Below are 27,345 nucleotides of genomic sequence, written 5' to 3'. Positions count from 1 at the left end.
TAATATTTTTACACATTTTAAAAATACACTCTGCATCTTAACAATATTTTCTAATATTTTGAGAATATTTTCAATAATTAAAATAATATTTTTACACATTTATAATAATACATTCTGCATTTTAACAATATTTTCTAACATTTAAAGAATGTTTTCAATCATTTAAATAATGTTTTTATACATTTATAATAATACATTCTGCATTTTAAGAATTTTTTTTAACATTTTAAGAATATTTCCAATAATTTACATAATATTTTTACACATTTTAAAAAATACAGTCTGCATTTTAAAAAAGTTTTTAATTATTTAAATAATGTTTTTAAATATTTAAAGCATACATTCTGTATTTTAAGAATATTTTCAGGAATTTAAATAATATTTTTACACATTTAAATCATACATTCTTTATTTTAATAATATTTTCAAAAATGTAAATAAAAATTTTTACAAATTTAAATCATACATGCTGTATTTTAATAATATTTTCAAAAATGTAAATAATATTTTTACACATTTAAATCATACATTCTGTATTTTAATAATATTTTCAAAAATGTAAATAATATTTTTACACATTTAAATCATACATTCTGTATTTTAACAGTGCTCTCCAGCAGCATCCTGCTGCGTCCCATTACCACTGTGAGACCTAGTTAGTGGAAACATCCCATAAACGCGAGCCGAGCTTTAAACAGATGCAGATGCTGCCAGCTCGGCCACGCTTTGTGTATTCAGGTCAGTGTGTGCATTCAAAGCAAACACCAACCGTGTTCCTCTGCATCTTTAATGAGCTCGCTCTCCTTCACACTCAGCAGGAACGCTGGTCAAATATTTATGTCCAGGAGAACCGCCGTGTTATCGGACTGATATCGCTGGAGGCGTTTCTACTGCTCCGGCTTTGGTTTGTTCTCAGGCGCCGCTTTCAAATACAAAACGCTACGAATAATAAAAAAATCTGAAAGAACTTTGGGTTGGTCTCCAGGAGATTCACCCAGAAACGTCTCCGGGAAAAGGAGCTGCTGTCTGGGAGCTCCAGCCTCATGTGGGATTTTGTGGCGTTTGGGCTTGACGGCAGTGTGGACCGCTTTTGGATTAGGCAATAAACATTTGTTTCTCACCGTACAGTGGTTGTCTCCGCGTCTTTGCTACAACTGAGGAGTCGGGTTGTAACAAAGGATAGAAGGAACACATGATTAGTCTGAAAACCATCTTAACCCTCCTGTTGTCCTCATTTACGGGCACCAAAAAATATCGTTTCCTTGTCTGAAAAAAATTCCCCAAATTTCTAAAAATTTGCAAACCCTTCAGGAAGAAAATTCCAATAATTCCTTAAACATTTCCCTGAAGTTTTATTTTAAAAAATTCCCCAAATTTGGCAAGAAAATTCTTGTAAATATTTTCAAAAAATGAGTAAAAATCTTCCAAAAAAAATCCTAAAAATATCTAAAGTGATTCCATATATATCAGTAAAACTTCTGATATTTTCTTTAAGAACAGTCACATAAAAATCAACAAAAATCCACTGAATTTCGTAGGATTTTGGTAGATTTTTTGTGAATGTTCTTACAGAAACATTTTTTTTAACATTTCTTTTTTTCCACCAAAAAAATTTCTACAAAAATGTTGAAAATGTGGACATCAGAAGTTTCACTGTGAAAATATTTTTTTCTCCACATTTTCAAACTTTAAAACGAGTCAATTTGACCCGCAGGACACAAGGGTTAAGATATTTTGATGAAATGTTAGAATTTTAAGCCTAGATTTGCTTAATTTCTCCTGCAGAACCCCACATCACACATGAATAGTCTAAGAAGCATCTTAAAGGTGAAAATCTGGAGATTTTTGTTCTGTTTTTACAGTTTTTGGCTCTGATAAATTCTGTAATTTTGGTGAATTTTCAAATGCTGCATTCTAAGACTATTTTCTGTTAAACTGCTTGTCCACATTCAGAAAAGCTTCAGGAGCTTCAACCAGAACCTCCATGTGGGCCAGATCCAGTCCTAAAGGCCAGATCCAGTCCTAAACGCCAGATCCAGTCCTAAGGCCAGATCCAGTCCTTAAAGACCAGACCCAGTCCTAAAGGCCAGACCCAGTCCTAAAGGCCAGACCCAGTCCTAAAGGCCAGATCCAGTCCTAAAGGCCAGATCCAGTCCTAAAGGCCAGACCCAGTCCTAAAGGCCAGACCCAGTCCTAAAGGCCAGATCCAGTCCTAAAGGCCAGATCCAGTCCTAAAGGCCAGACCCAGTCCTAAAGGCCAGACCCTGTCCTAAAGGCCAGATCCAGTCCTAAAGGCCAGATCCAGTCCTAAAGGCCAGATCCAGTCCTAAAGGCCAGATCCAGTCCTTAAAGACCAGACCCAGTCCTAAAGGCCAGACCCAGTCCTAAAGGCCAGACCCAGTCCTAAAGGCCAGACCCAGTCCTAAAGGCCAGATCCAGTCCTAAAGGCCAGATCCAGTCCTAAAGGCCAGATCCAGTCCTAAAGGCCAGATCCAGTCCTAAAGGCCAGACCCAGTCCTAAAGGCCAGACCCAGTCCTAAAGGCCAGATCCAGTCCTAAAGGCCAGACCCAGTCCTAAAGGCCAGATCCAGTCCTAAAGGCCAGATCCAGTCCTAAAGGCCAGACCCAGTCCTAAAGGCCAGACCCAGTCCTAAAGGCCAGATCCAGTCCTAAAGGCCAGATCCAGTCCTAAAGGCCAGACCCAGTCCTAAAGGCCAGACCCAGTCCTAAAGACCAGACCCTGTCCTAAAGGCCAGATCCAGTCCTAAAGGCCAGATCCAGTCCTAAAGGCCAGATCCAGTCCTTAAAGACCAGACCCAGTCCTAAAGGCCAGACCCAGTCCTAAAGGCCAGACCCAGTCCTAAAGGCCAGATCCAGTCCTAAAGGCCAGATCCAGTCCTAAAGGCCAGACCCAGTCCTAAAGGCCAGACCCAGTCCTAAAGGCCAGATCCAGTCCTAAAGGCCAGATCCAGTCCTAAAGGCCAGACCCAGTCCTAAAGGCCAGACCCAGTCCTAAAGACCAGACCCTGTCCTAAAGGCCAGATCCAGTCCTAAAGGCCAGATCCAGTCCTAAAGGCCAGATCCAGTCCTAAAGGCCAGACCCAGTCCTAAAGGCCAGATCCAGTCCTAAAGGCCAGACCCAGTCCTAAAGGCCAGACCCAGTCCTAAAGGCCAGATCCAGTCCTAAAGGCCAGATCCAGTCCTAAAGGCCAGATCCAGTCCTAAAGGCCTAGATCCATGTCCAGCCTCCTCTGACCCCCCAGGTCTGGATCGGCACTGAAACCTTCCCGGCTCTAATTAAACTTTGGGCAGATTAGAACTTTGCCGTGTCAGTCTTTATTCGTGCTTAAACAAGTTATTACTTTTAGAGAAATTAAATTAGCCGGCAATTAATTAATCGACACTGAGCTGGGAACGAGGGCGAAGGGGAGGAGGAGGGAGATGAAAGGAGAAGAAAGGAAAAAAAATGGGGAAAGAGGAGTCGGGTTTGGCAGAAAATGAAGGAAAAGGAGACACAGATTTATCTGAGAGATGGAGGGAAAAGAGGATATTAGATATTTAAATGTCACCGTTCTTTGGCTAATTAGCAGCAGAGAGCCATGGAGAGGAAAATCACTTGTTTTTTTCCTTTCAAACATTAACATTTGATGCTTTCAGAAGCTCTCCTCCCGCCTCATGCACCGAGTTATTAGTCCGACAACCACCCCACCTCCCTCCATCTGCAAATCCACCATTCATTCACCAAAATAGGAGCTTCTGTTTCGGTTTCTGTTTCTCGGTCAGCTGCAGAATCTCCTCATCCTCCTTTAACCTTCGTGTCATCCTGCGGGTTAAAATTGACCCGTTTTAAAGTTTGAAAAATGTGGAAAAAACATATTTTCAGAGTGAAACTTCTGATGTCCACATTTTCAATATTTTTTGGAAATTTTTGAACATTTTTTGGTTGAGAAAAGAAATGTTTAAAAAAGCGTTTAAGAACATTCACAAAAAATGAATTCCCAAATGATTTTTTTGTGAAAATATCAGAAGTTTTACTGATATATATGTAATCATTTTAGATATTTTTAGGATTTTTTTGGGAAGATTTCTACTAATTTTTTGAAAATATTTACAAGGATTTTCTTGCCAATTTTGGGGGATTTTTTAAAAAATAAAACTTTTAAGGAATTATTGGAATTTTCTTCCTGAAGGTTTTGCAAATTTTCAGAAATTTGCGGAATTTTTGGATTTTTTTCAGACAAAGAGACAATATTTTTTGGTGCCCGTAAATGAAGACAACAGGAGGGTTAAACCGACTCTTCTAGTCCGTTACCTGCCAGGTGTGAACCCGTCTACGGCTCTAAAGCAGCCGAGGAACCAAACAACACCAAACTAGAACCTTTTATTCACTTCATCTGTTTTTATCTGGAGCTAAAATCTGAACAAAATCATAAAAAACTGATTCAGGCATCTGATTCCCACAACTTAATATAATTAACCCTAATTTATGTATTCAGACAAACCTTTAAAGTCTCATTAATCTGTTGCATCAAATTAATATTGTTTGTAATTTAAAAATCTAATTCCTACATTCATTGAAGTGGTAGAAACTTAAAGAATCTGGTTTGGTGACTTAAAAAAGAGAAAATTCAAGCCTCCTGAAGCAAGAAAATATGAACAAAATGAGAGAAAAAATATGTTAACATGCAGAATATATTATTAAAATGCATGAAAACATTATATAAATGGTAGAACATTTTTAAAATGCAAAATATATTATTAAAATTATTTGAAATATTGAGCATATTAGAATAAATTGAATTATTAGATATAAATTGCAGTGAAAAAAAGGCAGGAGCAAAGAAAAAAAAACACAAAATAAACTGCTGACTGCCAAAAACATTCCAAAAACCTCCACCAGCTGGTTCATGATGTACAAATAAAACTGAATAATCTTAAATATCTGAGCAGATTTTAATTTCAACCCTTAAAATATGAATTGAGATGTTTCATTTTGAGCAGCAGCCAAGAAAACGTTCAAGAAGGAATCAGAAATTAGCAGAAAAAGCGCAAAAATCCAAACTAAATAAGACAAATGAACATAATAGATTTAGCAATGTGAATTTATTCTGTTGTTGTTTTTCTCTCTGATTATTCTCTATGAACAGAGTGTTGTTGTTGGTTTTATTCCGCTCTGAAGCTGAGGAGGAGCTTTTTATCTCCTGCCTAATGTAAGGAAGCTCTGCAGGCCCAGAAAGCACAGAGGAACGTCGCTACGGTGGCTCAGAAGGATCAAAACCTCCACGCTGCTCATTTGTTCAGTTACAGAGAAACGCGTCAGAACTGTCAGAGCTGCAGCGTTTCAGTTTTTTTTTTTTTCTGTACAAAGAGCTGCAGCCAGAGGAGTCAAGGAAGAAGAACGATTGTGTTAGAGAAGCTGAAGGACCTTCAGGGAAGAACAGGGAAGATATCCTGCAGATCTGAGCTCAATATGTGAGAAATTTATGCAATAGTTTCCTCACAAATCCTGCAGTGAACCACAAAAAGTTGAGTCCACGGGTGCATTTCTTTATTTTTATAATCTCACGATGCGTGTCATGAATGCAAAAATTAACATCATGCATGTTTTAAGCTCAATTTTCTGCACAAAATACAAAATAACTCCTGCTATCTTTTACATAGGAAGCAATATGAAGCTTTTCCAAATTGTCCAGAACATATTTTACAATTATTACAATGAACTGACTTCCTGTTCTATTAAAAACTCATTTAACGAAGGACTAATAGCCAGAAAAATAAGAATATTTACAGCCATAATGAACTGAGCAGGGCTAGACAATGCTGCCTGCAATAACAGCCTTAAATACAGTGGTGTGTGAATTTATTTGCATATTCAAAAATTAATAAACAGCATCAGAAGTGGAAATATCAATATTTATTCATGAATAGTTAAGAAAAACATCTCAAAATATTCCAAATTTAGCAACGTTTTGGAAAATGTGACGTCTTTGTCTGACATTTGATTAGAAGTCTTCAAGTTTATTATTTTAAATCTAAAATGAATTTAAAAGTATATGAGAAGACAGGCCAGAGATGACTGCAAATCTTCCAGAGTGATGTCAGGGATGCTTTGACTAAAATGCTCTCATCCATGTCAGTCTTACCTGAAGCAGTTTTCGATGAAATGTTGCTCTTTTCTTGGGTTATTTGGACGATTAGAAGTTCAGCAGGTGATGCAGTTTCTTTGAACATCATTAGAGACAAAAATAAACGACACAAAAATGAGTTTAATTGCGTATCAGTCAGTGCAACCTAACGAGGATGCTTGTGTTTGGCTGCTGTTGGTTGGGAGTCCAACAATAAAGGTGGAAGAAGACAGTCTGGTTTCTTGATAAATCACTTCTGCTTCCGTTTCCATGTCGATGCTGCAGCTCTGGTTTTTACTCTGCTCTGGATTCTTTGCCAGACTAGACGCTGCACTCGCTCTGGTTTTTAAAAATGGGAGTCACAGAGTTTTACTTGGTGTTATTGTTTGGTTCCAGACCAGCAAAGTGTTGATGCAGCTTTCAAACCTGGCTGATGTTTGGTTCTGTGGCTGAAACACAAAGAAGTGATTCCAAATTAGGCTTCAGCTCTGAACCAGCCAGATGTAGAAGTTTCCGTCTGATCGGGTTTTTCAAAGATGGAGTTTTGGTTTGACAAGCAAAATTCAAGATGCAACAATCCACTGATCTGACATGATGACCATTAAAGAGTCATTGAAACATGAAGAACTGGGTCCAAATCAGCCAAAAAAAGCGTTGCATCTAAGGAATGACTCAGTAGTCAACATGGTTGTTGAGCCTCCAGACATATTTGATATTTTAGAGGTGAAGTTTTGTCTTGATGTATCTCCACTTGTGTCAGAAACAAACTTTAAGATGCCACAACCTCCTGACATAATGACCATTAAAGAACTAGTTTAGCTGAAATCTGAAGAAATGGTTCTAGATTAGCCACCAGCTCCAAACCCATCGTGGAAAACTCTTTAACCAACATGGTTTTTGAGCCTACAGACATATTTGATATTTTAGAGGTGAAGTTTTAGGTTTATGTGTCTCCAAACAAACTTTAAGATGCCACAACCCCCTGATCTGACCTAATGACCATTAAAGAATCATTGAAACCTGAAGAACTGGGTCCAAATCAGCCAAAAAAAGCATCACATCTCTGCAATGACTCTTTAAACAACATGGTTGTTGAGCCTACAGACATATTTGCTATTATAGAGGTGAAATTTTGTCTTGACGTGTCTCCAGCAAACTTTAAGATGCCGCAACCCCCTGATCTGACCTAATGACCATCGGAGAGCTTCCTGTCTGATCCTAGCTTGGTGCTTCAGCCTCCAGGCAGCGAGTGGAAGTCGGTGGATGGACTGCAACGCTGAGGTTTCCTGGTGTGTGTGGGCTGCCGGCTGATTGCAGCGGGGGAAGCTGCACGTCGTCCTTTCTTTCTCCTGGACGTCTCTGAGCGTTCAGAGCAGCTGCACCTCCTCTATTGTTCCCAGAAGATAAATTGGAGCTATTGTCATAGAAAAAGAAAAGGCCTTAATTGAAGGTTTTCCTGCTGCATCTTTCACTGCAAGACACACACACACACACACACACACACACACACGGCTTCAAAGTAATTAAACACATTAACACTTCAAGCATAAGCAAGAGAAGAAAAAAGAAGAAGCTCTCTTTTGTGTACATTTGCTTCCATTTATCACCCGAGCTGAGCAGAGAGGAAGGATTTAGCATATCTCTGCGACTAAAGTGATGGAGCGGAAAAGAAGAGGAAGAAGAAGAGGAGGAGGAGGAGGAGGAAGGGGAAAGCCAGTCCGCCTGGGCTCTTTACTCTAGTCGACAGCGTAAAATGTCAGATACTCATCTGGAAATTATTTCCATTTCATACCACTGACATCTTCCCAAGCGGGGGACTCTGAAATCTAATTAGTTTGACCGGGAAACGGTGACCAAGGTAGCGGAGTGTATTATGCAGAGAGAGAGGCCGGCGGGGCGAGCGAGGGTCCCCCGGGTTAACTGGAACTCAGGAGTGGAGATAAGAGCAGCAGCAGGAAAAACTCAGGAGGGCTACTCCATTTTAAATAGCCCTGACTAATAGAGGCAACCTTGAATCCAGCAGCCCTCTGACAGCGCTCCGTCCTCCAGGCTCCGTCCTCCAGGCTCCGTCCTCCAGGCTCCGTCCTCCAGGCTCCGTCCTCCAGGCTCCGTCCTCCAGGGCTTACCCCAGAACTTCTCCAACTAACCACCAGTCCTGGACCTGGAGCTGCTGCCAGAGATGCTGCTGAGCTGAATAATCCTGTCATCATACCGCCCATCAGCTGAGGAACCACCACAGCAGCTCCGGCTCTGCAGGAGCCCTGAGGAACCAAGACCAGAGAGCAGATCATGGAAGTCCTGGAAGACGTTGGAGCCAACATGGATCAGAGTTGTTCCTGAGAATCTCCAACACCCTGCAGCTGTTCATGATTTAATGCTTTCAGTTTGATCTCATCACTGCTGACCAGGAGCGCCGCAAAGGTCATGGAGTTTCAGAGATGTTTGACCCTTTTCTTTACTAACCAACACACTTGAATCTTCATTAAAGTTCTCCAGCCACATCCTCTTGGACGTTCTGACATTGATCCTGATCTCCAACAGTTTACCTTTAGGGTTCTGGGAGATGTTGGAGCCAACATGGATCAGAGTTGTTCCTGAACATCTCCAACACCCTCCAGCTGGTTCTTGGTTTAATGCTTTCAGTTTGATCTTATCACTGCTGACCAGGAGCACCGTAAACGTCATGAAGTTTCAGAGATGCTTGAACCAAGTTTGACCTCTTTCTTTACCAACTAACATGCTTCAGTCTTCATTACGGTTCTCCAGCCACATGTTCTTGGGCGTTCTGACATTGACTCTAATCTCCAACAATTTACCTTTAGGGTTCTAGGAGACGTTGGAGCCAACATGGATCAGAGTTGTTCCTGAACATCTCCAGCACCCTTTCAGTTTGATCTCATCACTGCTGACCAGGAGCACCGTAAACGTCATGGAGCTTCAGTGATGCTTGAACACGGTTTTCCTATGATTTGAGTAATTTCTGCTCCTTCAAGACCCTTTAATCTTCAAGATCAACCAATTGCATGCTCTTGAGTTTTGAGATCCAGATACAAAAACGGAGGTGATTGATCCTGTCGCCTCGAATGTCTGAACCAGTTTACCTTTAAGTCCTTGAAGATGCTGGAGCAGCTATGGACCAGATTTGTTCCTGAACATCTCCAACGCACTGAGGCTGGTTCACGGTTTGGGCATCCTAGAATGTTTTTAGTATGTTGTCGTCATTGCTAACCAGAACAAGCTGTGCACTTTCAGCGATGTTTAAACCCGGTTTGGCCACGATTTAGCCCAAATTCTGCATCGTCACCGCACTGGAATCTCCACTGAGGTCGACCAACCACATGTTCTTAGATGTTCCAAGATGGAACCTTAACAGTAGCTGCTACTAAAGTCTAGAAGTGTTTCCTTTGACGTACTGGGAGATACTGAACCACATTCTCTGAGATGTTCTAACATGGAACCTTCACAGTAGCTGCTTATATTTTCTGGAAGTTTTTTTAATGTAAGAACTGTTCAGACTTTAGAAACTTCAAACATCTTCTTGTTGGCATTCGATTCAATAAGACGTCCCAACTTCAGCTTTTGTCGTGCTGTCTTCTTCTAATCATTGGTTTTATGGTTTGCTGTTTTAACTGTGCAGCTCTTTGGTTGTTTTTGAAAAGTTTTTCTGCACAAAGTTGATGCTGATGATGAGAATCAACAGTTTGTTTACGCATAAATTACATTTATTTGCTTCATAGGCGTCAGTGTTTTAACTCGTTTGTCTAAATGTGGATTCAGACTGGGACTGAAATGTTGTTCTTTAATGTGGGATGTGCATCCAGTTGAGCTACTTCTTGAGTTCTGTCCAACAATTCAAACAGTTTACAGACCAAACATGAGCCTGTAATGTTGTTTGAACGCTGTTTATACAGTTAGAATCCCAGAAATCACCAGTGACAACTGTGATTTAGTGATATTAGTGATATTAACAAATGAAAATCCACCTGCTGCTGCTGTAAAACTGACACAAAACGACAGAGGCAAGACATAAAATGACAAAAGCAAGACACAAAACGACAAAAACAAGACACAAAATGAAAGAAACGAGACAGAAAACGACAAAAGCAAGACAAACTCACAAAAACGAGATGCAAAACGACAAAAACAAGACGCAAAACAACAGAAATGAGACAGAAAATGACAAAAACAAGACATAAATGACAGAAAATCGGATAAATTTGGGATAAATTTGACTAACTGAGCCTGTAATGTTGTGTTTCGTTTTTTTTGTCATTTTGTCTCTCGATTTTGTCGTTTTGTCTTGTTTTTTTCATTTTGTGTCTCGTTTGTCGTTTTGTGTGTCGTTTTTTCATTTTGTGTCTCGTTTGTCGTTTTGTGTCTCGTTTTTTCATTTTGTCTCGTTTGTTGTTTTGTGTGACGTTTTTGTCATTTTGTATCTCGATTTTGTGATTTTGTGTCTTGTTTTTGTTGTTTTGTGTCTCGTTTGTTGTTTTTGTCATTTTGAGTCTCGTTTGTTGTTTTGTGTCTTGTTTTTGTCATTTTGTGTGTTGTTTTTGTCGCTTTGTGTATTGTTTTTGTCGTTTACATCATCAAACTGTTTTCCTAAAGGTTGAGTAGAGCAAAACTACGTCCTCTGAGGAGCAGGAAACTGTAAAAGAGAAGGTTTATTCCTAAAAATGGAGTGAAATGTTGTTAAAAGCCTTCAGTTTATTATTTTAAATGGAAAATAAAATTATTAATTAAGTTCATGAGTTTGACACGACTGATGGAAATAATGCTGCAGAAATGGATGAAAAGTTGAGTTTAAAAAGCCAGAAAACATCATAATGAGGGAATTATTAGCGTATGTTACGTGTAAGGATGTCGTTTTTCTGCTTCTACCTGCCTGTATGAACACAAACTATTGATCTGAGCGAGTTTTACGTCTGGAAACTCTAATATATGCACTTAAACTGGTTTTCAGACCCGGGGTCCAGTCGGAATGTGACCCTGTTGTAGCTCTAATCACAGGACTTAGCGGCGGGCTGACGGGCTTCGTGTTCGACCTAATTAAGCACAAGAGCTAATTGGCTCTGGTTGGAGATGGAGCTAATTGGGGAGGAAGAGCTGGGCCGGTCAGATGTGAGATCAATAACAGTTTGGGCTAATAAGGCCTTCCTCCTCCTCCTCCTCCTCCTCCGGCGGACGTTAGCGCTTCATCAAAGACGTGATGGAGGCGGATCAAATGCTCCCCAACACGCTGATCTGGCACTTTCTACAACTCTCATTAGCGATTAAAGCACAAATATCTTCATCTGAGAACTTTGTCACCTCACAAATTAAAAACAGTCTTTGATTTAAAGTGTTTGGATTAATTCAACCTTCAAACGGTTGTTTTTAGGCCCGTTTGTTCCGATGTTTTACAGCAGCAGGTGGATTGTATTGCAATCCCGTTCTACGTGTTTTTTATTTCGTTTTCCTCATTTATTCCACAAATCTTATCCTCTACTGACGTTTGCACTTCATTCTGTTGCTGCCCTTTGGTTAAACGGTTCTGTATAAACACATCTGATTATTGATTATTGATATTTGTGACGCTGCTTTAGTGTTGTGCTGCAAGCTAACCACATTTCTAATAAATGTTAAACAGGATTAAAGCCATGCTGCTGTTATCACTAGATCACAGTCGTCACTGGTGGTTTATTAGATTTTAAATGTATTAACAGCTTTCAAACAGCATTACAGGCTCAGTTAGTCAAATTTATACCAAATTTCTCCGATTTTCTGTCATTTATGTTTTGTTTTTGTCATTTTCTGTCTCATTTGTGTCGTTTTCTGTGTCATTTGTGTCGTTTTCTGTCTCATTTCTTTCATTTTGTGTCTCTTTTTTTGTTTTCTGTTTCGTTTCTGTCATTTTTTGTCTTATTTTTGTCATTTTGTCTTGTTTTTGCCATTTTCTGTCTCATTTCTGTCGTTTTCTGTCTCATTTCTTTCATTTTGTGTCTTGTTTTTGTTGTTTTCTCTTTCATTTCTGTCATTTTTTGTCGTTTTTGTCATTTAGTATCTTGTTTTTGTCATTTTGTCTTGCTTTTGTTGTTTTGTGTCTTGCTTTAGTCGTTTTGTGTCAGTTTTACAGCAGCAGCAGGAGGATTTCCTTTTGTTCTGCAACCATCCAAAAGCTTGTTGCAAAAATTAAATTATAAGACATAAAAGCAAAGACAAATCATCTCCAGTAAAGACAGTAATCCAGTTTGTATAACCTGAACAGTTACCTGTTAACTTGCACTACTTTAGTATCGTTAGCAGCTCATTAGCTCCAGACAGCTGCTCTGGAAAGCTTCGGTCTGGTGAAGAAACGTACGGTAGCATCTCCAGGAGGACCGGAGCAGCCGGAGCCGTCGTAAAATCGATATGGACTTGATCTGTGGATGTCAGTTAAACTACATCAGCACAGCTAGCGGCGGAAAAGTGCTGGTGGCAGAACAGGAGGAAACAGATTGTAGAGGAGCTCCTGGAGTATTTATAGACACACAGTCAGACAGAGGTCCAGTGGAGCTGAGTGTCAGGACAGGAAACGACAAAAAACAAGACAGAGAATGACAAACATGAGACATAAAACGACAAAAACAACATAAAATGACAAAAATGAGACAAAAAACAACAAAAACAAGACAGAAAAGGACAAAAAAGAGACAGAAAAGGACAAAAACAGGAGGTGAGTGTGTTGTTGCTGAAGCGAGTCGACTTCTAGTTTGTGGAGTTTGCAGCTGTGAGGCGGTCTGTGCTCTATAAGCCTCCTGCTGACACCACCTTCACAGGAAAAGCACTTATTAAACAGCCGCTCTGAACTCGGCAGCCGCTCGCACATGACTTAACATTTCTGCAAGCACCTCGCTTTTTTGCATGGGAAGTGCTTAAAAACTAAAATCCACGGCGGCGGCGGGCGTGAGAATGTGTGGAGGGAAGACGTCCGCTACTCAGCACTCCCCGGGATTAGAGCGAACACATCAACCCGCAAACAGACAGAAAAGCCGACTGTAGCTGCTTTCACAAAAAAGGAGCCAATGAATTTCAATTATGCATGAAGCGGAGGGCATTTTGGGAAATAAGCGCCGTTCTCGGGAGCGAGCGAGTGGCCCCCAGCGGCCCCCAGCGGCCCCCAGCGGCCCTGAGTGGCCCCCAGCGGCCCCCAGCGGCCCCCAGCGGCCCCCAGCGGCCCCCAGGGGCCCTGAGTGGCCCCCAACGGCCCCCAGCGGCCCCGAGCGGCCCCCAGCGGCCCCCAGGGGCCCTGAGTGGCCCCCAACGGCCCCCAGCGGCCCCGAGCGGCCCCCAGCGGCCCCCAGGGGCCCTGAGTGGCCCCCAACGGCCCCCAGCGGCCCCCAGCGGCCCCCAGCGGCCCCCAGGGGCCCTGAGTGGCCCCCAGCGGCCCCCAGGGGCCCTGAGTGGCCCCCAGCGGCCCCCAGCGGCCCTGAGTGGCCCCCAGCGGCCCTGAGTGGCCCCCAGCGGCCCTGAGTGGCCCCCGGCGGCCCCCAGCGGCCCCCAGCAGCCCTGAGTGGCCCCCAGCGGCCCCCAGCGGCCCTGAGTGGCCCCCGGCGGCCCCGAGTGGCCCCCAGCGGCCCCCAGCGGCCCTGAGTGGCCCCCGGCGGCCCTGAGTGGCCCCCAGCGGCCCCCAGCTCCGCTATCAAAGACTGATCTAATGTCACGCACACAGGAAAGGTTAGTCTCTGCATATGCATTGATATTTCTGCTTCCATCTCTGACCTTTTTCCATTCTAAGCTGTGATTTTTCAAAATGCGAACTCAGCCCTGCGTCCGTCTGTCTGTCAGTTCCCCTCCGTCCGTCCACCTCCCTGCCTGTCGTAAAGAATTAAAACGCCACAACGCAACAAAAGGGTCGTTCCGTTTAGAGAAATAAACCTTTTTACAGTTTTCTGCTCCATAAAGGACGCAGCTTTGATCTGCCCAACCTTTAGGAAAACTGATGATGTAAACGACAAAAACAAGACACAAAACAACAAAAACGAGACACAAAACTAAGTAGTAGTAGTATTCTCTACATGAATTATTTGAAATTTGAAAATGTCCTCCAGTTGTAGAATGACCCAGAATCAGAAAGTAAAGGAAAACGAGCCTGACGGGAGAAATCATGATCCCAGTTCACAAAATCAGAGCACATCAAACTGAAACATGTCGTTTTTTCCACATCTGTCGTCTCTCGTGTCATTTCTTGCAGGTAAATAAGAAAAGCTGTTATTTTTTGCCTTAATTGGCTGAACATAATGAAGGTTTTAACGAACTTGAGCGTGGTTTCTTTCCCTCCTCATCCTGTTTCATGCTCTGATCTGCTGTTTCCGTCTTTCAGCTGCAGATTAGGCAGCCTTCCTGGCACTTTGTTGAACTATTAGCCACTTTAAAAATACACGCTGAGCTTTAATTAATTTCCCTCCGACGGGGGGAGCGCTGTGTTCGGATAACGGGATAATGACAGCCGTAAGACTGTGACGCTGCAATCGCATTTTTGTTGGTTTTTAGGGAACAAAAAGCGACATTCACGAGATCTTTGCCAAATGGAAACAGTTTTCTGTCTGCTGTCACATGCTATTCACGCTCAACTTTAACTCCTCGGAAAAAATTCTGCACCAATAGATAAGATCTCAAAGCACAAGAAGACAAAATGACAAAAACAAGACACAAAGTGACAAAAACGAGACACAAAGTGACAAAAACGAGACACAAAGTGAAAAAAATTTGATGAAAACTGACAAAAATGAGACACAAAATGACAAAAATGAAACATAAAATGACAAAAATGAGACACAGTGACAAAAATGATGCACAAAAATGACAAAAATGAGACATAAAATGGTAGAAAATGTGACTAAAATGTCTCAAAACTGACCCAAAATCAAATTACAGCCAATTTGAACATTTTATTCTCATTTTGGACAAATTCTAGTCGCTTTGGATAATTTTTTGTTAATTTTTTTGACATTATGTTGAGACATTTTGGTCACTTTTTCAGTCGTTTTGGACAAATCTTAGTTGCTTTGGGTATGTTTTTGTGATTTCAGAGAGTTAAAGTGCTGCGTTTGGATAACGGGATAATGGCAGCCGTAATCGGCCGAACTGTGACACTGCAATCGCATTTTTGTTGGTTTTTAAGGAACAAAAAGCAACATTCACAAGATCTTTGTTAAATGGAAACCGTTTTCTGTCTCGTGTCACATGCTGTTCACACTCAGCTTTAATTCTTGACTGTAGAATCGGAGTAGATAAGATCACAAAGCACAACAAGAACCCAAGATCACATGGAAAATCTGAAATAAATACTAAGAAATACATGCAGAGTAACAGCTGTCACTGGCAGAAAGGACAGAATTTAAGATTAATCATTCTAAAGGAGCTTCTTCTGTATAAATCTGGGAAAATAAATGATGTAGAATATTGGCAGAAATCATAGAGATTCTAAATTTTCCTCATAATTCTATTTTACAACTCCCACAATCCATCTGTCCTTTCTCCATTCACTGATCTGCTTCCTAATTGCCAAAATATTCAGTCATATAGTAAACATAAAGTCATCAAAATGAAACACAAAAGAGCAGAAATGAATAAAATGAGACAAAAAAGAGTAAAATGGGGCAAAAATGAATAGAATGAGACACAAAAATGATCAAATTAACGCATAAATGGAACAAACTGAAACAAAAATGGACCAAAAGGGGAAGAAAAGAATAAAAGACAAAATGACAAAAATAACACACAAAATGGCCAATTTAATTTAATTAAATTATCAAAATGAGACACAAAAAGAGTAAAATGGAACAAAAATTAACAAAATAAGACACAGAATTACCTAAATGAGACACAAAATGACAACACTGGGACTCAAATGGACCAAAATTGACAAAGATGCCATGAAATGATTATGGAGATAAAATGGAGATAAAAAGGAATGAAATGAGATGTAAAAATGAGGCAAAACTGACCAAAATCATCAAAATGAAACATAAATGAACCAAAGTTGGACGGAAATTAATAAAATGAGACACAAAAAGAGTAAAATGGGGCAAAAATGAACAGAATGAGAAGCAAAAGTGATCAAATTAGCACATAAATTGACCAAACTGAAACAAAAATGGACCAAAATGGGACAGAAATGAATAAAAGACATAAAATGACAAAAATTACATGCAAAATGACCAAACTGAGATTCAAAAATGACATAAAAATGACGAAAATGGGACAAAAATGAACAAAATAAAATGTGAAATTACCAAAATTAGACAAAAATGGACCAAAATCAGGCCAAAATAATTAAACGACACACAAAATGCATAAATTGTCAGCTGAAAAGGCAGATAATTTTGTGAAGAGGTGGAGGAGACCAAAAACAGAGCAAAAAGATGAGTGACTTCATCCAAAGGACATAAAAATGATAGTTTTGTGTTTGCTGACATGTTTATGAGTTTTTTTAAGATTCTTCTAGTACCTAGTTTTGGTTTCGATGTATACTTAGTATGCTGCTGTTTCCATCTGACTCATCCTTTCTTCTTCTTCTTCTTCTGTTTCCTCTGCAGACCTCAGGCCTCTTCCCGACGTGGCGATGACCGGTAACTGCACCCGCGAGTGCACCGAGTTCGGCCACTCCGACTCCTGCTGGATGCCCGGCGAGCCTTCCCCCAATCGCAAGTTGTCCAAGAACGCCCCCAAGCTCTCCACCTTCGTGCCTTACCAGGAGATGGACGGGCAGGAGCAGCTGATGGCCAACGGCAGCCCCAAGCCCCTGACAGAGGAGCGTGGATCGGGCAGCGGCGGCGGCAGCAGTTCCAAAGTGGCCAACATGCGGTTCATGACGCCCTACAGCAGTGCCTACCCGGGCGGCGGCGACCCGTCCGGTAAAGACTGTGGGCTGGAGGAGATCCCGCTGAGCCAGGCGGTTGAGTACCACTCGGCCACCACCCCGACCGGCCAGACCTCCAAGAGGGAGATCTACCTGTGAGGGCGCCGCTCTCTACCTTTAACCCCCGCATCCATCCCTCCACCTCCGCCCGTCTCCGCCCGTCGCTGCTCGCCGCCACCCACCCTGCCCCTCACGGCCGCCCCTGTGCCTATAACCCAGCGCCGACTTCCTCTTCCTCCCTTTTTATAACTGCATCCAAGGCTTTAGACCCCGCCCACCCTCCACCTTCCACCACTCTAGAAACCAATCAAATGTAAAATAGAAGTAATCAGTGGAAGAAAACAGGAATGTAAACTACACCGCATCGTTGTGATATTTTAATGGGAACATATTCAGCTACTCACGTATTTGAGTTGGATTTGTGTGCATTGCTTTAGGCTATGTTGCTGTGTCGGAACAGAAAAAGAAAAAACACCTTCAGGGGGAGAAGGGAAAGAACTCCTTGTAAATCCTACTTAAGTATACTGTGTAATGCTATCTATCCTCAACTTTTTGGATCTGTTTGATTTGTTCTTTTTTTTTCGACCGAAGACACATTTTGAGCCAAATGGACGTGGCTCGTTTTTACCAGGAGCAGCTCATCACTAAGACGTTTGCGGCTGTTTTACGACCTCCAGAGGCTCTCAGTTCTGCTCCTTTCTTTTGCCGTGAAGAGGTCTTTTTTCATTGTACAGACCTGTAAATACTAGAACAGTGACGACGGAGGGACTGCTGTGGCTCTGAGCGGATCCGGTTGTTCTGTCTGCAGACCTCCATCGGACCGGTGGACTGGAAACCTTCTGGTGTACGGAGAACCGGCACCACGGCGTTCACCGTCGCTCTGCAGGAACCTGGACTCTTGAGCATCACCGACGGTGCCGAGTTTCAAGACTTTTTATTGTTTTTTTTCTCTCCTCTGCAACTTTACAACACGGTTGAGTTTGAGTTCTCGAGGGGGCGAAAACACTCAATGCTGATTTAGTCAGAACCGGAAGAAATCTGAGTTCCAAGTGGTTCATTCAGTCGATCTAAGAACCGATGATTTTATCCATGCTGCTGTCAGTAGTATCCCATAATACAACCACCGAAAATGTGTTTGGAAGTTAAATTCATTCACACAGGAGCCTAAAACCCCAAAAACTAGACAAAAAAAATGACATTTGCCTTTTCCAACACTGAAATATCTTCCACCGTGTTCCATGTGGCGGCGCTGTAGAGAAGTTTTTAAGTTTGACAATCGATTAATCCGTTGAGCGAAGCAAAAACCATCAAACTATTTCCAGCTTCAAGCTTCTCCAGTGCTTCTTTCTGTTTGTATCGTTCTAGACGTAAAACTTTGACAGATAAAGAATATTTTCTTTGAGGCTTTAGATGCAAAGTTAGTCGTTTGACATTAGAGGAAAGGTTGGGAGGTGATTAATATCTGGAAGGTTCGTCCTCCAGGGAGCAGGAATCGGTAAATGTCATCTGTTGCTTCAGTTTTGACATTTATTGGCTTAAAGCCAAGGTAACCAAATTTGCATGACAGGAGCCTAAAATCCAAAAAACTAGGCAAAAAAATAACAAAACAAATGCACATTCTGGTTTCCATTTATCAAAATGACATTTTCCTTTTCCAACACAGAAATATCTTCCACCTTGTTCCATGTAGCGGCACTGTGGAGCAGTTTTTAAGTTTGACAATCAATTAGTCTGTTAAATGAAGCAAAAACTATCAAACTATTTCCAGTTTCAGCCTCTCCAGTCTGAGGATGTGTTGCTTCTTTCTGTTCGTATCCTTCTGAACTTAAAACTTTGACAGATAAAGGATGTTTTCTTTGAGGCTTTAGATACTAAGTTAGTTGTTTGACATTAGAGGAAAGGTTGGGAGGTGATTAATATCTGGACGGTTCATCCTCCGGGGAGCAGGAATCGGTAAATGTCATCTGTTGCTTCAGTTTTGACATTTATTGGCTTAAAGCGATGGTAACCAAATTTGCATGACAGTAGCGCTGAAAGAAGGCAGGTCACCATCTTGTTTAGCATCAACCCCACAGAGAACATGAATATTCAGGGATGTTTCATCTAAATCTGTCTGAATTTGTCATGCTGGAGGCGCAAAGATATCCATGAAAATGCAGATTAAGGTTTAGGTTTCATTTAATTTATCATATATACGAACACCTAGTCCCAATTCGATACCAATTTCCAAGATAATACACACTTCAAAAACATGGAAAGCTTCAAAGGTAATCCAATGCAACATGTTGGATAACTAAAGAGCGTTTCTGCATCAAAGTTGTTCCTTAATGTTGCATAAATGTTCACGAACCTTGTTGTAAAAGACGTAGAAAGCCTGTAATGATGTGAGTAAATGTATTATAGATCAGCTGTAGTTCCTGGTTGTTCCTGTTTAATACCGTAGAGACCAGAGGAGGCATCACTCAGACTACAGTTCATGTTAAAGCAGAGAGCATTGTGGGAGTTTAGCAGTAATGGGCACCATGACAAAGCCTTCTGAGGAGGTTCATGACCTCCAACCAGAACTCATCTATTAAATACAAACTAGGATCAACTAGCACAGAGTTCTTGTATCCCAGAAGCACATACAGCAGCTAAATCAGCACAGGACAAATTATTACTGTAATCAGTTTGTGTTATTGATCAGTGATTGATGGTGTAGCTGAGTACTGATTATGAAAATTATTCCCAATCTGCACCTCTAGCATCCATACACAGATTCTGTTTTCCATTGAAGACAGCTGTGTCACAGCAGATAGAAACAAAAGATGAGGCTAAGGTTCATTCTGATGCTAATCAGTTAGGTTTAGCTAGCAAGGGGCACCATGACAAAGACTTCTGTGGAGGTTAATGACCTCCGACCAGAGTCATGTGTCTCAAACAAACTAGGATCAACTTGGACAGAGTTCCTGTATACCAGTGGTTAAAAAAACAGATAATAAACCATTTATCTGTTGATTAAAACTACAAGAACTACAATAAACGTCCACTGAATTTAATTTCTCAAACAAGAAAAAACAACAACACGAGACGCAAAACAACAAAAACGAACCAAAAAAAAAAAACTCCATAAAAACTGAGCTCGATTTGTCAGTCTGAGGTTCATGCAGATCCAGATCAGCTAAACAACACGTTGATTAGTGTCACTCTTTGACAGTGTAGGGATGTTCTGATCCCAGGATTTGTGGTTTTAAAGCTGAAAACTGGACTCTGCTGTTGTTTAAAGCCTCTGCTGTGGTTTCAGAGCCAGCAGCTGTTTGTTTTCCACCTCCATCTAATCCAGCTGTTGGTTTTCCACCTCCATCTAATCCAGCTGTTTGTTTTCCACCTCCATCTAATCCAGCTGTTGGTTTTCCACCTCCATCTAATCCAGCTGTTTGTTTTCCACCTCCATCTAATCCAGCTGTTGGTTTTCCACCTCCATCTATTCCAGCTGTTTGTTTTCCACCTCCATCTCTTCCAGCTGTTTGTTTTCCACCTCCATCTAATCCAGCTGTTGGTTTTCCACCTCCATCTATTCCAGCTGTTTGTTTTCCACCTCCATCTATTCCAGCTGTTTGTTTTCCACCTCCATCTATTCCAGCTGTTGGTTTTCCACCTCCATCTAATCCAGCTGTTTGTTTTCCACCTCCATCTCTTCCAGCTGTTGGTTTTCCACCTCCATCTAATCCAGCTGTTTGTTTTCCACCTCCATCTATTCCAGCTGTTTGTTTTCCACCTCCATCTATTCCAGCTGTTGGTTTTCCACCTCCATCTAATCCAGCTGTTTGTTTTCCACCTCCATCTATTCCAGCTGTTTGTTTTCCACCTCCATCTAATCCAGCTGTTTGTTTTCCACCTCCATCTAATCCAGCTGTTTGTTTTCCACCACTATCTAATCCAGCTGTTTGTTTTCCACCTCCATCTAATCCAGCTGTTTGTTTTCCACCTCCATCTAATCCAGCTGTTTGTTTTCCACCTCCATCTAATCCAGCTGTTTGTTTTCCACCTCCATCTATTCCAGCTGTTTGTTTTCCACCTCCATCTCTTCCAGCTGTTTGTTTTCCACCTCCATGTAATCCAGCTGTTGGTTTTCCACCTCCATCTCTTCCAGCTGTTTGTTTTCCACCTCCATCTAATCCAGCTGTTTGTTTTCCACCTCCATCTCTTCCAGCTGTTTGTTTTCCACCTCCATCTAATCCAGCTGTTTGTTTTCCACCTCCATCTAATCCAGCTGTTTGTTTTCCACCTCCATCTCTTCCAGCTGTTGGTTTTCCACCTCCATCTAATCCAGCTGTTGGTTTTCCACCTCCATCTAATCCAGCTGTTTGTTTTCCACCTCCATCTAATCCAGCTGTTGGTTTTCCACCTCCATCTAATCCAGCTGTTTGTTTTCCACCTCCATCTAATCCAGCTGTTTGTTTTCCACCTCCATCTAATCCAGCTGTTTGTTTTCCACCTCCATCTAATCCAGCTGTTGGTTTTCCACCTCCATCTCTTCCAGCTGTTGGTTTTCCACCTCCATCTAATCCAGCTGTTGGTTTTCCACCTCCATCTAATCCAGCTGTTTGTTTTCCACCTCCATCTAATCCAGCTGTTTGTTTTCCACCTCCATCTCTTCCAGCTGTTTGTTTTCCACCTCCATCTAATCCAGCTGTTTGTTTTCCACCTCCATGTAATCCAGCTGTGGAGGCGTCGGCGTCGGTGGCTGCTGAGTGTTTCCTGCTGAGTTGTGGAGCTTGGAGAAGCGGCTCTCAGGTCAGCTCGTTAGTTCCCACCTCTTTACCTCCTCAGCGGGAGGCCGGAGCCGCTCGGCGTTTAGCGCTGGTATTTATTAAACCTGTTAGCGGCGTGCAGCGGGGGAGGCGGCCGCCATTTCCTGCGGCGCTGCGGCGACACAGCAGCGCAGGATTAATGACACCTGTTCGGGCTCCGGTCCACCAACACCCCCTCAGCTCTAATTACAACCCGAGGCTCTGCACATTGCCGGCAATAATTTGCGGCAGTAAAAGCGAGCCGGCTTGGAAGTTCATTCGCTGCGAGTTTCATGTTAATGGCTGCCGAGGATAATGTGAGACTCCACCTGTGGAGATGCTCGCCAGCTGAGAGTGGATGGATGAAAGCGACGGCGCAGTCAGAGCTGCGAAAACATCCTCTGAACAAGTCGTTTAGCCTCACACTGAGCCGCTAACACTTAAAACAAAGCAAGAAATCAACCGCCGTGCCGAGATCATCTCACAAATCAGCCTCTTCCTCAACATCTCAGGGATCCAGAGGCAGTTTCTGAGCCAAAAAATTACACTTTTTAACATTTTATAACTCAAACTGCAGCCTGAGATGGCAGGAAAAGGACATTATAAAAGTTAAACCTGCAGCAGAAGAGCCTGGAAAGAGGCAGTAGAGCACAAGAGTAGAGGGGAAAAAGACAAATGCACAACAATGAGACACAAAATGACAAAAATCTGACACAAAACGACAAAAACGAGACAGAAAATAACAAAAACGAGACACAAAACGACAAAAATGAGACACAAAATGACAAAAATGAGACATAAAATGACAAAAACGAGACACAAAATGACGAAAACGAGACAGAAAACAAAAATGACACAGAAAACGACAAAAACAAGACACAGAATGACAAAAACAAGACAGAAAATGACAAAAACAAGACAGAAAATGACAGAAACGAGACAGAAAATGACAAAAACAAATTTGAAAGGAAAACTTGTAAAATGTTGCAAAGATTTGAAAACATTTGGAGAAGTTATAAAAACATCAAAACTCCAAAATAAAACCTTCCTTGATTTTGTGAGACAGTTTTCCCACTTTTAACGCCCATAATGGAGCTAAAAAGATCTTTTCAGAGTAAATTCTGACGTAACATTTCACTCAGATGACTGAATAGTTCCAACTCTGCACATTTAACACTCTTCAGGTCTTCTCTCCATTTTTTCTTGTTTTTGTGGTAAATTTGTGCAGCATTTCACAAGTTTTCCCTTAAAATTTGCTTTTCAAATACATGATAACACGATTTAAAGTTGAAAGTTGGCTTGAATCTGACTTTTAAAGGAAAAAATGCAGCTTGTGCATCATTAATATTAAATTAAACTGCATTTAAAATGGTATAATTTTATTTGACTATGTCTGCAGAATTTTTCAGTTTATAAACTGTAAATAATTAAAATATATGACAAGACTTTATCAGGTCTTATGACAAATCAAACTACTACGATCAGAACTATTCACGCTTCTGCAGGATTTAAGGCACATTTTAGTGATTTTACACCCAAATCGTGATAAAATCTGCCTCTTCCTGTTTAATTTCAGTCGACTTCTGTGAAGTTGTTCCACCACATTTGTTCTCGGAGATGTTTCGCTGCTTAATGTGAGTCTAAATGACGAGTTGTGTGTTTCTTGCAGCATGTGATCGGAACATTCAGCCTCCGAAACCACAGGGAGGAAATCAAAGCGACGCCGGCAGCAGATCTGGTCCATGTGAGAGGCTGATTTATCAGACCGCTGCACTTCCTGTCATCTCGGATCGCTTCTTACCGTGCGTCTGTTTGGCTGAAAACGCAAAAAAAGTGGAAAAAGTTGAACATTTTGGCTCTTAAATACAACAAAAGCAGCTAAAAACTCAACATGACTTTTAGCTAGTAGATCTGCATCCTACATTTCCCATAATGCACCTGGTCAGACTTCTATTTTTGATTAAAATTTGTCGGACCGCTGCTTCACTTCCTGTCGTCCCTGACTGCTTCCGTCCGTTTGGCTGTGAGGATCTCTGGACTCCTCAGAAGGCGTTCTGATTAATCGTCATCGTATCTGCCGTCCGTTCCTCTCCACATAAATCAGCCGTCGTCCCGCCAACATCCAGGCCTCCCGCTGACAGAGATTTAGAGCTGACGGGCGCTGCCGCCGTCCCCAGTGCTCGGTGATTTAACGCCACCGCTCAGTGCTCTGATTGATTATTTACGGGCCGACATGGAGGTCCTCCTTCCTCCTCCCTGAGCCGCTGCTTTTATTCCTCCAATGATCAGCTGACCGGCCGTAGTGCTGCGTCAGGTAAAGATGGAGGAGAGGTCCCCCGGTGGAGGTTTGACCTCAACGCTTTGGCACCAATTAACCCCAGAAGAGGAAAAACAACCTCTGGTGACCCTCGGTGACCTTCACTGAGCCGCTGCTGGCTTCAGCTGGCAGGAAAACCAACAGGAACACAGCCACTTCAGCGTTATTCTGCTTATTACAGGCAGGAAAACACACACTCAGGCTCGTTTTAGTGTCTTTTAGAGACTTTAATGCAGCCGATTAATAAGTCTGAAGAGCCAGAAGTATGTGGATGCCTGATTATGAGTCTTTCCTGCAGAAATCACCGAAATCAACCCCAGAAATACAACAGAATCAGTGAAAACAGCGTCAGAACTCAGGAAATGTGTCTCTGATTTATTCTGCTTATAATAAGACAAAAAACGAGAAAGAAAATTGACAAAAAATGACAAAAATCTGACAAAAATGAGACACAAAATGACAAAAATGAGACGCAAAACGACAAAAATGAGACACAAAATGACAAAAATGAGACACAAAACGACAAGAATGAGACAAAAAATGACAAAAACAAGACCAAAAACTCAGGAAATGAGTCTCTGATTGAATTTATTTATTATCATTTGGGCCCCCTTAAAGAAATTTAAGGTGGATCTTTGAGAATTTGGCAGCCAGGTGTTTAACTTCCAGAGTGAAGAGCATGCGGACGCCTGAATGTTCCTCCTCAGGTTGGTGTTTGACTGCTCGTCTTCTGCTTCCAGACCTGACAGCAGATGTTTGTCTTCTGATTCCAGGTCAGACTCATTTGAAGTGTTCTTTGTGGAGGTGGCACCGGGTGAACGTCACGTTTAAATAAAAAACTAACCACTCTGGTGATGCAAGTTTGATTTTTATGGACGTTTCAGTTTCATTTTCGACACTCAAACTGTGTTTAGTGGAATTTTTGGTCCAACATTGGTGCTCAAATATGGAAAATCTGTTTGTAAACCTGAAGTGTGGTGCTTGTGTGTCTAAACGTAACCCTGACGCCGTCAGATTCCCAGAAAAGTGTCTGAAAGTGGCTAAAATGTCCTCATAGTTTAGTCAGTGTATTTATAAAACACCTTTAATATGGTAAAATAAAACTTTAAATGTAAAATACAAGACAACTGGGAACATTTCTGACCTTTAAAGCAGCATTTTGGATGTTTTTCTAGAACAAAGTCTGTCCTTGAAGTAATCAGATTACCTTAAATCAAAGTAAAATTCCAGTTTTAACTCACTGTGACTAAAAATATTGAAGTTTCTTTTATTTTTTCCAGTAAATCCACATTTATCTACACGTGTTCACAGATAAATTATGCAGTGTTTCTGTTCCACACCAGTATATTAGGGGTGTGTGTGTTTAAGAATCCAACACTTCCTGCTCCCCAGCGGTGAAATCCTCCTTCCCATCAGCCCCCAGGAGATCAGCTGTCACACGTCTGACAGCTTCGGAGCGTTCAGCAGGCGTCTGCATGCAGAGAGTGTGCAGCAGCGGCGACAGAAATATAGGAATATAGCAGGAATATTAATGAAAACGTTCAGCTGGACGGGTTTCTGAAGCCGGTTCTGGTTCTGAAGATGTCGATTATTATCAGGATCCAGAGCAGCTTCACGTTTCTGCAGCTTTACTTTAAACCCAGAGGTGTCAAATTCATTAGGACAAATGACGAGAAACAAAACAAGACACAAAACAACAAATGAAGCAAAACATGAAATGGCAAAATTAAGACAAAAAACACAAGTGAGACAAAAAGGAAACACAAAATGACAAAAACAAGAAACAAAACCACAATAAATGAGACAAACGACGTGAAACAAAAAAACAAGACAAAAAATTAGACATAAAAGTTACAAAGCGACAAAAAAAATGGACAAACAACACAAGCGAGACAAAAAAAATGACAAAAAACAGACAAAATATTACAAAAATTAGACACAAAAAGACAAAAGAGCAATGAAAATATTGGACCTCTGGAGGAACGGGTCGGACCGGATCGGACCCTCTGGAAGACCACTTTTGGCCCACAGGCCGCATGTTGGACACCCCTGGATTAAAACTAATTAAAGCCGCCGTCCTTCGTCTAAAAAGTGCTTCTGATGGTTTAAAAATCTCCAGTTTTTGCAGTAAAACACATTCAGCCTTGATTTATTATTAACCTGTAAAGTGCAGCGCCGCTGGAACACTTCGTAGAGCCGCTGATTTATCACTTACAGCCGTAAATATCTCCCAGAAACGCTGGGGGTTATTTTTAAAAACGCCTTGGTTTACTGCTGACGGTTATTATTTATGGATGAAACCCGCTGCTGGACCTGAACTCTAAAGTTCTGTTTGCTCTGATTCAGGCTGCATCTCAGGTCGGCTTCTTAAAGCTGCAAAAATCCACATTTATTGGAACAAATATCAAACGTTTCCCACAGAGAATTATCATATAGTCAGACTTTTAGTCTCTTTTAACTCCTTGTTTTGTAAATTTCACAAATTTAGAACAAAATCCAGTCAAAAATTGTGTTTTTGCAGCCATTAAATGGTGGAAATAGAAATTAATGCAGCTTTAAGTGGAAGTTTAGGAAACAAAACATTCAAATTTGTCATATTTTAGAACAAATGGGTGGAAAAAATTGCAGAATAATGCAGATTTCTGATGAGATTTTGCTCTAAATTGTTCCATAATCCTATTTTTAAAGAAATAAATGAACAAAATCCAAAAACCAGGTAATATTTAAACTAAAATGCATTGTAAAGCATCAAATTACAGAGTCAGATTTGAGCCACAGCCCTTATTTATTACTTTAATTCATTCTCTTGTTGACTGAATGAACGAACGAGTCGGTTTGTCTTTAAATCGGCGTTTGTCCTCCTCTGTGCGACTCTGTCAGTGATGTCCAGAGTCTGTCGGTAACGTTACGACTCACTGGATTCATCTTTTCTCTCCTTCTTCCTAGTCTGGAACCGGTTCCTGCTTCTCGTGCAGTCGCTGTTGTTTTTGTTTTTTTAACGTTCGGGGATTTTGTTATCTGCAGGAAGAAAAAGGAGAAATAAAACACAGCTTTAGTTCAAGTGACTCGGAGGAACTAATTCCTGGAAAACTGCTGCAAAAAAGTGGAAAAAGTTGAACATTTGGCCTCTTAAATACAAAAAAAGCAGCTAAAATCTCAAAGACTTTTATACAATAGATCTGCATCCTACATTTCCCAAAATGCACCTGGTCAGACTTCCATTTTTGAGTTAAATTCTTGGAAAGCTGC

At 41.4% G+C, this 27,345-nt stretch overlaps 1 protein-coding gene across 3 annotated transcripts in view; it reads left to right on the top strand.

Moving 5' to 3' along the window:
* LOC111582719 (protocadherin-1) overlaps positions 1–24,951 on the top strand; it is a 263,570-nt gene extending 238,619 nt beyond the window's left edge. For 2 of the 3 annotated variants that reach the window (XM_055016556.1, XM_055016557.1), the window contains exon 5: positions 16,685–24,951. In XM_055016556.1, coding sequence (XP_054872531.1) covers positions 16,685–17,106 — 422 coding nt within the window. In that variant the 3' untranslated portion in view covers positions 17,107–24,951. The remainder of the gene's footprint in view (positions 1–16,684) is intronic. The other variant, XM_055016559.1, reaches the window with a different exon arrangement.
* Positions 24,952–27,345: the final 2,394 nt, after the last annotated feature.

This window comes from Amphiprion ocellaris, chromosome 13, assembly GCF_022539595.1.
Source record: "Amphiprion ocellaris isolate individual 3 ecotype Okinawa chromosome 13, ASM2253959v1, whole genome shotgun sequence".
Lineage (NCBI taxonomy): Eukaryota > Metazoa > Chordata > Actinopteri > Pomacentridae > Amphiprion > Amphiprion ocellaris.
The sequence above is the reverse complement of the archived record's forward strand: the minus strand, read 5'-3'. Positions and strand labels throughout refer to the sequence as shown.